General features: G+C 44.0%; 1 protein-coding gene across 3 annotated transcripts in view; it reads right to left on the bottom strand.

Annotated features, from left to right (window-relative positions):
- Positions 1-6,802: 6,802 nt before the first annotated feature.
- Positions 6,803-16,771, bottom strand: part of sik2b (salt-inducible kinase 2b) — a 51,680-nt gene continuing 41,711 nt past the window's right edge. For 2 of the 3 annotated variants that reach the window (XM_069690489.1, XM_069690507.1), the window contains exons 12-15: positions 13,692-13,849; positions 12,842-12,955; positions 12,517-12,608; positions 6,803-11,766 (exon numbers count right to left, since the gene is read on the bottom strand). In XM_069690489.1, coding sequence (XP_069546590.1) covers positions 11,136-11,766; positions 12,517-12,608; positions 12,842-12,955; positions 13,692-13,849 — 995 coding nt within the window. In that variant the 3' untranslated portion in view covers positions 6,803-11,135. The remainder of the gene's footprint in view (positions 11,767-12,516; positions 12,609-12,841; positions 12,956-13,691; positions 13,850-16,771) is intronic. The other variant, XM_069690498.1, reaches the window with a different exon arrangement.

The raw sequence follows: 16,771 nt of genomic DNA, 5'->3' as shown, positions 1-16,771 counted from the left end.
CCTCACGATGACGTTTGGACCGACAAGAGTTTACCACGAGCTTGATTTTGGTCTTCGCTGCGTCACCGAGTAGAAAAGTTACTCTGTAGTATATGATCTGATTTTTAATTTTAATATATATATTTTTTTTTTAATCCTCTGCGATGCAAAACCTGAAGTCTCTTTTGTCTGCTTTGTACTCTTTAAGGCGCAGAGTATTGTTTTCTGCGCCCTGGAAACGTCTCGAGAAAACGGTGGGTATTAATTCCGCGCGCTCCCGGCTTTCCGTGTGCGCTCGGCTCCGACCTGGCGAGGCGGCCGCTGAGGAGATGAAAGCGCCGGTCCCCTCCGGGCCGGTTTGGCCGCGGGGTTACCGGGCGGGGCGGAGCGGGGCGGGATCCGCAGCTTGACACCTGCCCTCACACCCGACTACCGCTGGGAGGAGGAACCCTGCAAAAAAAAAAGGAAAAGGAGGGCTGGGCGGAGGAGAGGAAAAAAAAAAAAAAATGTCTGTCTGTCTTTGCAAGGTGTTGCGTGAGGAAACACGTTTGCGTCTTCTTTTGACAAGTTCTCGGGGACTTTAATCACACCGTATTTATTTTGATTTTTTTTGCCGCATGCAGCACATCCGTAATGCCCCCCCCACCCCACTTCCCCACCCTCCATCGGTTCGGTTCATTTCAAATGAGCAGTCAACAGAGAGGATTAGGGCAATAAATCACATGGCAGAGATCTTTATGAGAATCTCAGCCTTTTTTTTTTTAAATTTTTTTTAAAATTATTATTAATCTCCCCAAATCTCCCACGAGCCCTCCTTGGAGCCGAGTGCTCTCCCAACCCTCCACCCTCCGGCCCCTCTGACTGCGTACCTCGCTGCCGGAGCACATTTACGCATACAATACCGTAGCATACTGTAAAAGGGGCACAAGGTCGGCGTGGCTGCTGCGTGTCAGCACGTTGCTGCTCCACTGAGACCCAAACCGTGAGCCACTGACATTATGGAAAGCTTTGAAGAGGCGGGATGCGCTTTTCAAGAGACGGTGTGAAAGTAGGAGGAGGCTTTGACGCCGGACGGAACCTTTTGAGACCTACAACAACAGCCGAGCCACACTTTCAGCGTTTCCTCACAAATATCTAGACGATGAAGACGTGTGTGTTTTTTTTTTTTTAATTATTATTATTTTTTTTAAACGAGATCTAGTCGCGGGAGCAACATGCCGAGCTTTAAACTGAAAATCCCCCCCCCCCCCCCCGGCTGAAGATCTTCATTAAAACACGATTACTTGAGGACGAAGGCTAATCCGCCCCCCCTAAATCCACTTGAGTTCACGAGGCATTAATGAAACAGCAGCAACCTATTTCTTTTTATTTATATCCTGTTATTTGAGGGGGTTGGGGGGGGGGGGGGATTTTCAGCAGCTCTTGACAGAGCTGAGAGCCCTGACGTCAATGCAGCTGCCTCCCAGGACTGTGTCATTTATAATGAAGGAGTCAAGCAAAGCCCCCGCACAGCACGTCACGGCGCGCGCACACGCACGCGCGCGCGCGCACACACACACACACACACACACACACACACACACACACACACACACACACACACACACACACACACAGACAGTGAGGTCAGATGCTCTCAGGGTGACAAATGACAAGCACCAGTCAGGGAAAAAGTCGAACGCTGGCCCACTCGTCTTCCTCAAGTCACCTTGCCGCTTCAGATCCTCCTCTTCTCTTTTCTGTCATCTTTCACTGATGCAGCGCTGCTTTATCAGCTCCACAAACCTTCCCCCCCCCCCCCCCCAGATAACAAGAGAGCGCACACACATGAAGATCACTCAAACATCCAGCCCAGAACCTGCAGGACCTGATTTTTTTTCCAGCCTCTACCGGGTCATCTGTGCTGGGATTTCTCCGACTCCGTCCATCTGCTGGCCAGCATGTGTTCAGTGTGTATTCGGAGATGAGGAAATGTGGGACTTGTACCCCTGAGTGCAGTGTGACCTTCAGTAAACAGCTAATGTCATATAAGAAAATCTTTGGCAATCCTTACACACACACACACACACACACACACACACACACACACACACACACACACACACACACACACACACACACACACACACACACACACACACACACACACACCAGGCAGAGTTACAGCATTTACGTCAGACCCACTTACTACAAAGCCTGCGCGCTGCACCGGGATTTGCAGATTTGAAATTGTTTTTTATTTTTTTAATGTACGGCACGGCGAGCAGGAAAAAAAAAAAAAAGAAAAAAAGATGCAGCTTGTGAAGAAAGTTACATTTTTTTTTCTCTCTCTCTGCATTCAGAGCTTGAATATTTGTCTCTGTGCCTTTTATTTTGTGCAGCTCTAATCCCGAACAGTGCAGCGATCTCCTGCTCTAAAAGACGCAGTAGCATGTTGTCATCCTCCCTCCTCCTGTTGTCATGACAACCATTGATGTCATTACTATATACTTCGGCCCGATGAGTGAATAGGCCTCTGATATTGTGATATTTTACACGGGGGGGGGGGGGAAGAAGTGTCTGCGACAGACAGGCTGCTGGAGGTCTCAAACAGCATCCAGCGGCAGTGAATCCACCCTCCAAATAACTCCATCGAACCGGTAAACGCTGGCGTCTTTGAGGGAAATTTGCTTCGTGTTGGCACTTTTCAAATATATAGTTCAAAGTATATGAAAATAGCCTTTACATTTGATCTGGTCTTATTTTGTTTCCCCCCCCCCTCCCCCACCTCCCCCCTCGTACCAGAGAGCAGGGGTTTGTTGAGAAAAGAGAGCAGACCTCACGGGCGGTTTCTCATTTAACGCCACTCTCGCTCTCAGCTCTCCTCACCGGGTCGAATTAACTTCGTACCGAGGGCCGCAGATGCAAAAAAAAAAAAAAACAAGTCTGAAATCTGATCAAGTGGCGAGAGGGGAGTTTTATACAAGCACGAGGAGGGTGACGGATCGCGTGTTTCAGACTTATCAGTTTGGCTCTGCAGCACCGACACCGTGCTGCCCACATGGTCTGATCCCAGGAAAAGAAGTGAGACCCTGGTTTCCATGAACACACTGACCCCGTCCTCACCTACCTCTGGCGGTGTATTAGCGGGATTAGCTGTTCTCCCCGTCTGAGTGGGCAGATTAAATCGACGTGTTCTCTCCGCATGATCCTTTCCACGCGAGAAGGACCGAACCTCCGCTCTCCGGGGGCAACTTTCAGAGCTCCCTCCCTCCCGTTGCGGTCTCGTGGCGTTGTTTCGCTCTGAGTGCGCTCACGGGCCGACGCTCGTCTTCGCGGATGTGCGGCTGAGGTCAACCAATCAGAGCTCGTCTCAGGGCGGGCCTCCGCTATCAGAAAAAGGTGTTCGCGTTCCGCGCAGTTTGATAAATGTTGACAAGACGATCGCCGTGGAGATCTGCCGAACGCGATGCGAGAGCAGCGATCTCGGCGACCGGTCGGGGCTTCGGCTCTTATCGGCGGAGGTGAATTATTCAGTCCCTCCTGCCTGTTAACGGCGAGTATAAAAGAGTTCTGCAAACCACTGCAGTGGCTCAGCTGGTTGAAGCAGACTGGAAGTTTCTCAGTGGCTCAGCTTTTTTTAATTTAATTTTTTTTTACTTGTACTCGCATTCTGGAAAGCAATTTGTGTTGCCTGGAGGCATTTTTGTTTTTACCTTGCATTGTAGCTTATGTGCGTCATTTAAGGCGCTGAGCGTTCTTTACGTTAAGTTAAATATGTTTCGTTATGTACTTGCGCTACCTCAGAGGAACTCGCGTCGACGTTCGCTCGCTCATCCTGTGTTTGTTCCGTCCGATCACCGCGGCCTCCTTCCCGTATGGACTTTTTTTTTTTTTTTTTCCCCCCTCGTTGAACTTTGTTCAGACGATGTCTCTCTCGAACACGGGTCGCACACGCGTGTGCTTTTTCACACGCCAAGGTGAGGCAACACGTGACGCTGACACAGCGTCCTCTTGCGGGCCGACGGGTGAACGACATGCTTGCGGGCGGGATATTTAGTTCTGACGGTGTCACAGAATGTTCTCTGGGATTAACTGCTCTTTGTTTTGGTGGATGGACTTTTGTCGTGTATTCCCTTTGAAATTTTCTCCTGTTGGTTTTGTATTGTTGGTTAAAGAAAAAAAGAAAAATGACACAATGACAACATGGAACTGGCTGCACCCTGAAACAATGCATAGCTGAAAAGATTTTGAGAACTTAACACTGTTTTGTTCTTTCTCAAAGCTACGAGCACCGCAAATAAAATGACATTCGTTACATGACTTCATTACGTCAAGGCTGGATTGTCGTTCAGGAAAAGCAGTGAGCAGGTCGTGGTATGAGTCCAGCTTAAGACATTTATGCATTTGTCCCAAAAATCAATAAAACAAACAAAAAAAACCCCACTTAAAATCACTTACTTTAAAAAAACTTAAGGCTACAGTATTTAGCCCGAAATATGAAAAAAACGTCATACTGTCGTGAGGTTTTTTGTCATCCAAAAAAACCCCCCTAAAAACTTAAGGCTATATTATGTCATCTAAAATATGAAGAAAAAGTCATACGAAAACATATCGTCCAAAATATTTAAAAGAAGTCATGGAAATGACGAGCATGGCTCCAAGTTGGAATCAAACCAGCGACCTTCTGACCGAGAGGCACCATTACTAACCAAAGCACCGCTGTGCCTGTGATGCTGTAATATTCTTTTGTGGTTTTGAGGACATGCTATGGTGTGACTTTTATTTCATATTTTGGACGACAATGCAAAGTCATACCATAGCGTGTCGTCTGAAATGTAAAAAAAAAATGAGTCATAAAGCATGTCGTCAAAATCACGAAAGAAAGCCACAGTATCCCAGGCACAATGGTGTAGTGGTGAGTGCTGGTTCCTTGCATTAAGGTCATTGGTTCAATTCCTGCTGCACACACATTTGTCAATTCAAAAAGTCATACAATCAAAAGTGAGATTTTGAAAAGGAATTTTTCCCTTTTTTGGAAATTTTGAAAGTGAAATTTTCTCTTTTGGACATTTTGAAAGGGAATTTTTCCCTTTTTTGGATATTTTAAAAGTGAAATTTTCTCTTGGAAATTTTGAAGGTGAAATTTTCTCGGAAATTTTGAAATGAAATTTGATAAAAAAAAAAAAAAAAGTATAAAAAAGTTAGTGCTGCTTCCTTTCATTGAGAAGGTCATTGGTTCAATTCCCACTGGACACTTGCTTGCCAATGCAAAAAAAAGTCAAACTATAGAAAGTGAAACATTCCCTTTTGGAAATTTTGAAAGGGAAATTTTCCCTTTTTGAAAGGGAAAATTTTTTTTAAAAAATATGAAAAAAAGTCTATACCATAGCATGTCCAAAACATGAAAAAAAAAAGTCATACTATCGCAAAATATGCTAGTTGAAGTCATGATGCCAAGAGACTTTTTTTGTACATGTCGGTATGATATATATCCAACGAATTTGCCGTGTGTCGGTGAAACTAGGTGCTGAGGATGCAGTTTCGAGGCCGCCAGCGAGCCATTTGGCCACGCCCACGCGCAAAACAATTTCTTTATACATTTTTTTTTTTTTTTTTTTGCTGGAAGTAAAACTACAACGTGTCTATGTTCAGATGTAAAACTTTAAACCTATCAAGACAGAGTGGTGTCCTCACATGGGAGGTGCAGCTGCGTTGCTCCCGCGATGTTTTAAATACCACGTGACCTCGTGACGTTTTGTAGCGCCGGTTTAAATCGGACCAAATTTTTTTTTTTTTTTAACCATTTTACAATGTGGGAAGTCCAGCATGCATCACTTTAAAGTCAGCAGCGCCGCATTAAGTCAAATGCACCCAGTTTCTGACCGTCACAAAGAAACAACGACTACATCAGCTGTCAAAATAAGAGCTTAAGATGCTAAATAATTCACGTTTAATTCAACACATAGGCCTACTTTATTCACCAGAACAAAGCGCAGTCTCTTATATCTTGACGTGTGTATACATTTCCTGCAGCATGCAGCGATATGTAACGACGTCCATTGATAATGAGCATTTCATTGGAACATTTTATTATGAAGGCTACATTTTCCGCGAACCCCGCCACTTCCGGTTCCCCCCCCCCTTTGTTCTGGTTTCCTCCGGTGAACACTTTGTTTTGGTGAGATGAGAAGAGGAGGACCGTGCCGATTGTAAATGAGGAGTTATTTGTGTTATAAATAAAGCGAGTTTTGTCTGAAAATACGTACTTTATTCTGTCAATACGTTCAGCTTCTGCTGACGACATGTTTTGCAGAAAAATCGCGGGAATTAAAAAAATTAAATTAAATTTTAAAAAATGGCAAACTCCCGCAAATATTGTGGAGTTTGTTTGAATCTGCGTTAATGATCGCGATTTCCTCGAGGGACTGGATTACGTGCTTTAGCTTCCTTTTTCTTAAATTATGAATTGCTCCAGAGATCTACTCCAATAGGCAGATACGACGGGGTCCACTGTAAACACAACGAGTCTTATTACAGGTGATTATTACACCAATTAAAACACAAATATGAGTAGTATACGTCTTCCAACTAGATTCTCCTAAATCCTCCGCATTGAACCTTTGTATGTTGTGATAGGAAAATATGCATCACATTTATAACCAGAACTGTTGACAGTATTAATCCTAATTATTATTATTATTTTTTTTTTAAGTTGGTAGTTAACGTCGGCCAACGGACTCCGCTCGGCGTGATTCATTTTTCCAGGTAACCCCCCAAAGTGCTGTCACAACACAAATTAAGTGACTCGTCAAAGCGCTCACAAAAACATACACAAGTGTCATTCTGCTCAATAAACCTTTTAATCTCAACAGCAAGTTAGCTTATGTGTGGTCAACATCAATGAAGGTAAATATAAAACTGGATTTCTATTGATAGTTTGATTTTTTTTGTTTTTGTTTGTTTTGTTTTTGTTTTGTTTGTTTTATCAGCAGGAGGTGAAATTATGATACTTGGAAACACATCCACTAGAATCTTCATGACTTTAGTCTTCAACTAGAGAAATATTGCTATAATACTTTTAAATGGCATACACCGATTGACCAACGAGAAAAAAAAAAAAAAAAGAAGCACGGTAGAGAAGCTGACGAAGAAGCTCCAAAACTCCACACGGTGGGTCGTACAGGGAAACTTCTGAGGGACTTTGGTTTTGTACCTTTGTAAAACCTGGCTCTACTTACTTTCAGAAAAAAGAAGAAGAAAAAAAAATACAGAAAAGAAAGAAGTAATCATAACAAAATAAAAGATGAAAGGGTACAACCAGAAATAATGGTGCTATTAAAAATCTTAATTTAGATTGAAAATACGAAAAGTAAAAGGCACACTGAATACTAGTCACGTTCAACACAAAATTCACCTCAGTGCAACCTGAGCGTGCACTGACGATTCACTACACTCCTACTCTGTACAAAGAACACTCGTCATAGTAAACTGAGAAGTGTTACACTTTCTTGGATTTAAATCAACAATCAAATAAAGTGTTACTACATGTGGTCTTTCTTTGAAAGAAATGCGTTTTGTGTCCATTATTGGTGGGGAAGAGAGAGAGGAGAAAGGTGTTTCCTACAGATTACTGTTCGTTTCATCTGCCGGGAAACAGCAGAGCGGTACGAACCTTCCCCACCTCCTCCGCTCTCGCTACGCCTCTTCTTCCCCTTGTTGTCAAAGTGCTCCAGTATTCTACTTCCACAGATCATCCCGTCGCCGTTTAGCCTGACCATTGAAGAAAAAAAAAAAAAAAAGAAAAACGATCGTCAATATATTCACTCGAAGGCCAAAATCCACCCTTTAATGCACTTGCACCATCGGCGTCGACAATTTAATGCTCTACAAACCTCAGAGAAATGAATTTCATCTCCGGCCGGCCTCTCACACTTCGGTACAGTTCTTTCTTTGTAAAAGGACATTTTCAACACGACCCACAAGCTGGGCGTGAGCTTCTTCCGTCAATAAAATGTGGGTGTACGACCGTATAAACACGCCGACTAGTTTGTAAACTGAAGGGTGGAACGACTAATGCAGCCGCAAGACCCGTTTTGCAACACGTCTTGCGGACTCCGGCCTATTGAGGCTGTTGTTGCTGGATTTATTAGCATCTCTGCCCATTCGACTGTTAAATGCCAGGGTGACGCACTAAGCCCTCGCTCCGGAGATCAAAACTTGGCAACAGCGTGAGGATGCTGTAAAGCAGACACAAGTGGACGGCAACGATTATGATTATCAACATATTGCTTTAGTCAACGACAGAAATTATATTACAAATTCGGGGTTTTTGTGATCGGTCAGATAAATCCATCTGAATATAGCAACCGAGTGGTAATACCTAAATTATGACGAGCATTTTGTTTTGACATTTTTTTTTATAGACCAAACAATTCATTTAATTAAATAATCTACAGATTATCTGATCATTAGTTGCAGTACGGATCTGCCGTAAAACAGTGAAAGTACATTTTGGGGTGGATTTTTCCTTTAAGTCTCGGACAGGACTGCAGCAACAGTTGGTCCACGTTACTAAAGACTCTGAGTCAGACCCCCCCCCCCTCTCTTTACTTCGGGGTCGGGTTGTGACCTCTGTAAGATGTGTGCTCAGTCCAGTCTGCAAACTTTAGAGCGAGTGCTTCGTCTGCAGGCTGAAGAGACTACAAACACTTCTACAGTTTGCCCCATGACCACTGAAGGTCACGCAGTCCGGCAAGACGGTCACAGTCCAGCACTTTCATCTCAACCCCGTGACGTTCATCGTTCCTGTTATTCCGATTGGAGTTGTTTGTTTTTTTTGTTTTTTTTAAAATCGTCGTCATCTGTCAGTGAACATACATCCGTGTGCTTCAAGTAGATCAAACACAGTCTAAGTGCTGTAAGAAAAAAAAAAAAAAAAAAAATCTCTCGTCTTGTTGCTTGCTTGCTGTCAGACAACTAAATCCAGTGTCAGGTGACTGATGTTCTGCTGGTCTTCGTCTCACAGCAGCCTCAACGTCAGAGAGGAAACATTCTTTCATGAAATCGAATGCAGGGGATCTTTAGGGGCCGCGCCATTATCATAAACATAATTTATCATTAAAACAACACGGAGGCAAGACTGGAACATTGATGATGTAAACCAGGATCAATCTAAAAGCCACAACTGCACTGAGGGTTTGTGTTTTGTTTTTTCTTATTTATTTTTTTTATATTAGTTGTCAATACTTTTTTTTTTTTTTTATTAATGACAACAACAACTGTTGTGATGGATGCAGTAAATCTGAATTCCAAACTGCACAAACAAACAATCACGCACGAGCGTGTGCAAAAGTTTTAAGGAGCGTAGATGTTTAGTTTCGTATCCACGACCTTCTACCGTCTGATCGGTCCCACGTTCATTCTGCAGCGCTGATCTCAACACCGCCGGGGCAGTCGGAGATCGCACGAAGAGCTGGAAGCAACTGAGAAGCTCTCCAAGACGCTCGCAACAACCAACCAGCCGAGTACCTTGAAAAACTGTGTGCGGGTGTACCGAGGAGAACTGCTACTGTTTGAAAGGCAAAGGGTGTTCGCACCAAATATGGGCTCGACTTATTTTCTATATTGTTTACAGCACGTTGTACAAAGTTAACTATTAAATAATAACTATTTATGACTGTTGTCGAAAACATCCTCACTTTACTTTTCGTGCTTAAAACTTTTGCACAGTCGCTTCCGTACAGCTGTCTGCGGGCTTATCCCTGCACTTCCAGGACAAACGAGACAAGAGATTAACTCCTGGTTACATCATCAGCTCAAGTGATGTCACTTCTGACGACTCAGAGGTCCCCGGGAGCCAATCAGAGTTGGCTGTACAGGCGAGGCTTCCACTTACAATCAGTCAACATTAAGGATTAATATTGCTTCAGTATTGCCACAAAAATAGAATAACATGGACTGTTTAACACCGCAACTTCTCAATCTAACATGTTAATTACATTAGCCCTCATTTATCAGGCAAACGCATGACCCACAATTCAACTGTTAAACAGACGCGTGGCCATTTTGCCTGCCAAAACTGGTAATTATCCTCATCATACTGAATGCGATGAAAGCAGGCAAGTGTGTGCAAGCGGATGGAAAAAGGTGGAAAAGCAACTCAGTAGTGTCAGAAATAAATCAGGATCAGTAGTTACAATTTACAAAAAGAACAAAAACAAAAAATGTTTACATAGCCAACACTAAGTCAGACTAAAAGAGGAGCTTGGAGAGAGTTTAGCACCGCTAAAAGCGCAAATGTAGCTTGTTTATGGTGTTTGTTTCTGTCATTATGACAAACAAAAGTTGAGTTTTTTTGAAGGAATAGTGTATATGCTAGTGTTGAAACCTTTGCGTGACCACCTTGTTAGGCTTTGCAAATTAGTGTGTAAATAACTTTGATAAATTCTACAAAATGAACAAAACAAAAACAACTTTTAACACTTGAATTTGTGGTGAAATTCATGGTTCTATGATAAATGAGGGCCATTTTCTCTTGTTGAGTTTTTTTTAATTTTTTTTTTTTTTTATCTACCGGAATTAAAAAAAAAAAAAAAAAAAAAGCACAAAAGTGTTTTGAGAACCAGTCTATTGTTGTCAATGGTGTCCTATTTGAAATACAAAAAGCACTGGCCATCCATTGTGCTTTTGGTTGCCACTCAAGTCATTTCTAAATTAGTTCACTTCCAAACCATTTCTAGGTGAAAAGGCTCTCGCAGCCTCCGGGAGGTGCAGCAAACAACCCCCCCCCCCCCCCCCTCCCCCCTCCACCGGGCTGCACCACGCAGCCCTCACAGGTGGCACAACGTACGTGACAACAGCAGCTTCGCCAAGTCAGCACGGCGAAGCTCACACCTTGCCACATATCGGGCCTGTTCCTGCCTCACAGGGCTGATGAGAACGAGAACTGACGAGTAGAGGGAGAAAGGGAGGTAGGTTACGGGAGGATTTTGGTAGAACGGTTGAAGTTCAGTCACAACTAAGAAATGAAGTTTGTATTAGTTGAACAAGAATGAACACTTCCTTCCTTGTTGCTACGCTTATGGCCTCCACTTACATCTATATCCCCTCTGCTCTTAATGCTGTGTAGGTTCTCGTTGCTTAATACGGCTTTCTGTTAGCCCCGTCAGCCGGCTTTAGTTGACCAGTACGAAGCCATGCTGCGAGTCCACCGTCTCCATCATCTCACTGTCCAGGAGGGAGTCCTGCAGCTCGGGCAGGCCCAGGCCGCCTGACTGCCCCAAACCAGCCACAGCTCTGGCATCAGCCTCTCCTGGAGCAGGTGGGGGCAGCAGGGTGGGATCCAGCGAGAACTCGTACTGCTCTGGGAGGAGAACATCGCCGCAGGGCCCCAGGGCCTGCTGCTCGCAGCCTGCAGGGTAGCTGAAGCCCAGGCCGCTGGCAGAGGCCTCATGAGGCTGGGGATGGTGGAGCTGGTGGTGGAGGTGAGATCCAGGAAGCAGGTGTTGGGTGTAGTGGTGATGGCTCATGTAGGGATCATAAACCAGGCTCTCGCCGGGTTCCATCAAAGGGCTCAAGCTATGAGTGTGACTGAAGGGAGGTGAAGCCTGAGGACTGCCCTGCTGCTGGGGCTGAGGCTGGTGGGTGGCTGACATGGGGGGGCCCTGAGGGGAACTTTGTGATGCCACCGGGTCCAGAGCAGGGCTGCCTGTCTGGTAGGATCCTTCATCTATCTGCATCTGGTTGAAGTAGGCCTGCAGCCCCATGCCCTGTGGCTGCTGCAGGTACATCCTCTTCTGGTTCAGTCTACGGGGAGAGCAGTCGCAGCAACTTAGAACAAGACAACACTTTAAATCAAGAAGAACAAAAAGCTTCCAAAATGTTCCCAGAAGCACTTGTAGGCAAAATGTAGAATAAAAAGGGAATTGAGAAACCGGTATGCTGAATGCATGTTTTGTACAATTGGGGGTAATTGTTAGTTGGTCTCAGACGACTTAATCGCTTCACTATTTCTTCAGTGAATCTGCAGCGACGGCTGGAGAAACAATCGACCAATCAGAGCTTCGTAAATGGGATTAAGAATGGGGACACCGTGTTCCTACATAGCTAGATTTACATCCATTAAATATTGTGACAGAAAAATGGTGACAAGCGTGGATGTGATTAGCACAGCAGAATAAAGTGTCTACATCAAGTCGTAAGTCGACCTCCTGCTTCGATCAATATGGAAAATGTTAACTGCCACTACCAGCTGCAGAACAAAAAACAAAAATAATCTGCTAACATGAAATCGACTAACAACACGATGTTAAGTTGAATGGATGACAGCAGTCAAAATGGAGCTTCGGTCTGATCATCAGGCTGGAAATCGTGGCTTTGACATCATCCCTGGGTGTTTCAGAAAGTTTGGTTTTTGTCAGTGTAGTAAAATGTATAACTCAACTCCAAGTGAACCCTACAGAAAAAAAAAAAAAACCTTGAAATATTTTATAAGATGGAAAAGAGGGAGTAAAACATGGAGGTGTGGAGGAGATGTGTACAGTGTGATTTATTTACCTGTGCTCCTGCAGCTGCTGCTCTAAACTTCGAGGGGTCTCCTTACAGAAAAGTTGGCAGCTAGCAGGACTGTTAGCCAAGACGTTGGCCTTCTAGGCAGAAGAGAGATTGGGACTGATGACCGTGCTCAGGATAATTACCATGGTAACCGTCGACTAACAGTTTCATCTTTGTTGTACCGTGGCAGAGCTGTTAGTTCCTCAATTTCCAAATGATATTACTGAAATGTTACGCGATGCAGTCATTTGACTTGATAAGACAGCTCTATGAACTTGAATGAACCAGTTGATCATTGAACAGAGTCATAATGTGAGTTAGACTGTACCTGTAGTCTGTGAGTGAGGTACTGTGTTTCCAAACTCTGTCTGCGGGACAGGAGAGGCGGATGCGGCCCACCCTGGTATAAAGCTAGGCCCTCCTGCTGCTTGCATGCCTCACCCTTCAACCAAAACATAAAGCAGCAGAACAAGGGATGTTTAGGCACGTGTACTCAAAAGCTCAAGGGCCCAGCTCCTTCTTCCTGTCGGTTGATAAATTTGCCTTAAGGTCTGGCTGCTTCATTGTGTCGTCTAACTGAATTACCTTCGCTGTCTCCTGCCCAAATGCCTGTGTGGCGACTGATCTGGTCTGTCAATGGCATGTACCATCGGGATTACACATCAGGTAAATGAAATGAAAGCAAATTAAAAGGATGATGGGGCTCAAGCATCATAACCGTCAAAGAGCTGCTTTATTGCATTATGGAGAGAATGAAAAAAGGAAAACAACTAGATCTTGTCGGCTTTCACAATTGATTTGGTGTGTTTATTTAGTTTTTAGAGGAAAGCAAACAGACTTTACTCAAACCGCAGTGCGTTTCATTTCGTGTGTATGTGTGCCCGTTTTTTGTGTGATTGTACTTTTTGTCACTACTACGGGTAAGTCTGACTGACTTCAACAATGGCTGCATTCATTTTGACCTCGGCTCCGAATGGCCCCAGGGAGGACGGGAGACAGTAAACAAGCCACAGTTGGCTGCCTCTCCTGGGGTTACACAACAGCCTGGGTGCCTGTTTTTGTTTTCTGGGCAACATGGGGTCAGGACAGTGAAGCATTGAAGCTGAGAACAGGCTTGGAAAGAAAAGGATCTTGGAGAATATTTGCGTGTCTCTGGGTGATTATGCAGTAGGACTAACCTCCAGGAGGTTGTGCAAGTGGTGCTGTGGTCCCAGGGGGCCCATGGCGACCCCTTCCCCGGAGCCCATCTGCTCCACCAGCATCTGGACTTTGTTTAGCTCCAGGATGCCTTTGGTCCTCGCCAAGTTCTGAAGGTGCTGTCGAAATGCAACCAGACCTGAGAGCACAAACAAATCCCCACAACACAGAGTCAGTATATATTCCTGCAGCTGATCAATACAATTACTTTTCTTTTCAGAACAGGATGTCAGATGCTCACTGCTTGCAGAGAGTCGGGCTTAATCCTCAGTGACGTCAGCAAACTGGTTGACCGGCTAGCACTTTTCACCGCCCCCCCACTGACAATGTGACTGGATGTACGTCATGAGCCGCTGTGGGTGTGTATTTGTACGTGCACATGGGACACTATCGGTGTATGTGTGTGTGTGCAACAGCGAGTAGCTCCGATAAGACCCATCCAGTGGTGACGAGCTGTGGCTGTGAACGATAGGACCTGACTCACTGTGATGGTGGGAGTTATTTAAAACCGGAGTCAGCAGTCTGACGCAAAAGAATCCACCGCATCAACACTCTCCAAAGAGGATTACGAGAATTAAATAAATAAATACCAACTGGGAGCGCACAGTGTAGACTGTCAGTGTGGAACCAGGGAAAAAGCATATTTTTGAATTATAATTATAGGTTGTACTTGGCTAAAGTGCAGGTGATTTATAACCAGCCGGCAGAGAATAAAGAGGATGTAGATAGAGGTTGTTTAACGTTCCCTCTTATATTTTGGCTCTTCTTTATCCCTGATGCAGAGATGAAACAAATCCTGCCTGCCACCGACTAAAACTTAGAAAAGAGAAAGAAAAGCAAGAAATGGAGTGATTAGCACAGAGGGAGAAAACAGAGGGATGGAGGAGGAGGAGGGGGGGGAGTTATGTGGGTTGAAACCTTCAAATATCTGCGTGTGATTCATAAGGTGAATCACCACTGTTGTAATCGAAAGAGACTGGAGAGGATGACAGAGGGGAAGAGAGAGGAGGAAGAGACAGAAAAAAAAAAATTTGTGAAAAAAAGGGAGGGGTGTCAGTGAGACACTTTTATCCCAAAGCAATTTATATATACATTTATGTGTGTGCATTTAGAAGGGTATGAGGTAACAACTGCAGCAGGGGTGTTGCATCTGTGTCATGGGAACATCCTCTTGTCTGGTTTTCCAGTGTTTTCTGTGGATGCTGAAGGCTGAGACGAGCAGACTTATGACACTTGAAGCATGAAGTTCTTTGCAGCTCGTTGTGACGGAGTTTAAGGAGACGTGTCGGATTTGGCATTTAAATGGCACTTGATCTGTGACAGATCTGTGAGCCCAAACCCTTTCTCTCAACCCATCCTGTCTACATCCACTTGAGACAGTCTCAAGAGCATGGCTGCATTCAGCTGTGTAGATAGAGTTATCGGAATAGTACAGTTATCAAAATGTCTTGTCGTTGGCTGCGTTGCATTATGGTCTTTTGAGGGTTTTAAGAATACTGCACCATTTTAACATTGTACGTCAACAACACTGACGTCAGACTAACTCGAGGCAGCATTAAAATTGATGCAGAAGAGCCAGAGATATCATGCATTTGATAGTGACAGTGGTGATTGCCAGGAAATGTCGGGAAGAGAGAAGGGGAATGACATGCAGCAAAGGTTCGGATGGCTGGGACCTGAACCAGGGCACTTTTCAGAGCACACGAGTCCATGTGGCATGTGTAGTAATAACTTGACTACTGGGTTGCCCCAAAAACACATTATTATTTACATTTTCATACCAAGTGCAATGTAATGTCAGCCATATGTTGGTGACAACATAAGGCTGTGTGTAATTTCAAAATTAAAGAAACAACCACTATCATTGGAAAGGGTAAGTTCTGCTGTTGTTTTTGATAAACGTTGTAAAACAATCAGGAGTTTGGGACTTATTCAACTATGAAGTACTCAAGTTGGAAAATCAGTAAAGTAATGACTATAAATATGAATCTGCAGATGTTTGATCTGTCTTCATACCGTGATTATTTCTGCGTACAAATATGTGAGTTTCATCAATACAAAACTCTGGCTGCCCGCTGTCTTGTGATTTGTGTTTCATACTCATGCAGTAACGAGTCCATGTGTAATTTAATCAGGAGTAGTGGGTGTGGACATGGATGCGGATTTGTGATTATTACGATGATTAAATTTGATGTCATCTCAAAATGATCATTCTCTACAACACTTTGTCACACAGGAAAGTAACTGGTATTGATGGAAAGCTCAAGTCGTGCCGATTCATATTATGTGCATTGCATCTTGGTATGATACAATGCCTATAAAAAGTATTCACCCCGCTTGGATGTTTCACCCTTTTGTTGCTTTTATACATGAAATCATGGTCAATATAATTTGGCTTTTTTTGACAAGAATTTTCAAAAAAAGCTTCTTTCATGTCAAAGTGAAAACAGATTTTTACAAACTAATGTCAATTAATTAAAAATATATGTGTAAAATAAGTGTTTGCATAAACATTCACCCCCTTTAAAGTGACTGACCTAATTCAACAGAGGTCCAGTTAGTTGATGCCAGCAGTGAAATGGAGATCACCTGAGTGCAGTTGGTGTGTGTCAAGTGATTGTAGTATAAAAACACCTGTCTGGGAGGTCCATCAGTATTCCTGCTACAATTGCAACATGAAAACAAAAGAACACTCCAAGCAACTCGGAGAAAAGATCATTGAAAAGTATAAGTCAGGAGATGGCTAAAAAACGATTTCCAACTCACTGGATATCCCACAGAGTTCAGTTAAATCCATCATTAAGAAATGGAAGGAGTATGGAACTTGTTTAAATCTGCCTAGAGCTGGCCGTCCTCACAAACTGAGTGACCGGGCAAGAAGAAGACTGGTGAGGGAGGCCACCAAGACACCTACGACCACCCAGAAGGAGTTAAAAGCTTCAGTGGCTCAGATGGGAGAGACTGTACATGCAACAACTGTTGCCCGGGTTCTTCACCAGTCGAAGCTGTATTGAAGAGCAGCAAAGAGAAAGCCACTGTTGAAAAAAGCTCATGAAATCTG

The sequence above is a fragment of the Brachyistius frenatus genome, unplaced genomic scaffold (assembly GCF_029030835.1).
Source record: "Brachyistius frenatus isolate BFR_SWC_R1_liver_20210118 unplaced genomic scaffold, ASM2903083v1 Contig_1, whole genome shotgun sequence".
Classification (NCBI taxonomy): Eukaryota; Metazoa; Chordata; class Actinopteri; family Embiotocidae; genus Brachyistius; species Brachyistius frenatus.
The sequence above is the reverse complement of the archived record's forward strand: the minus strand, read 5'-3'. Positions and strand labels throughout refer to the sequence as shown.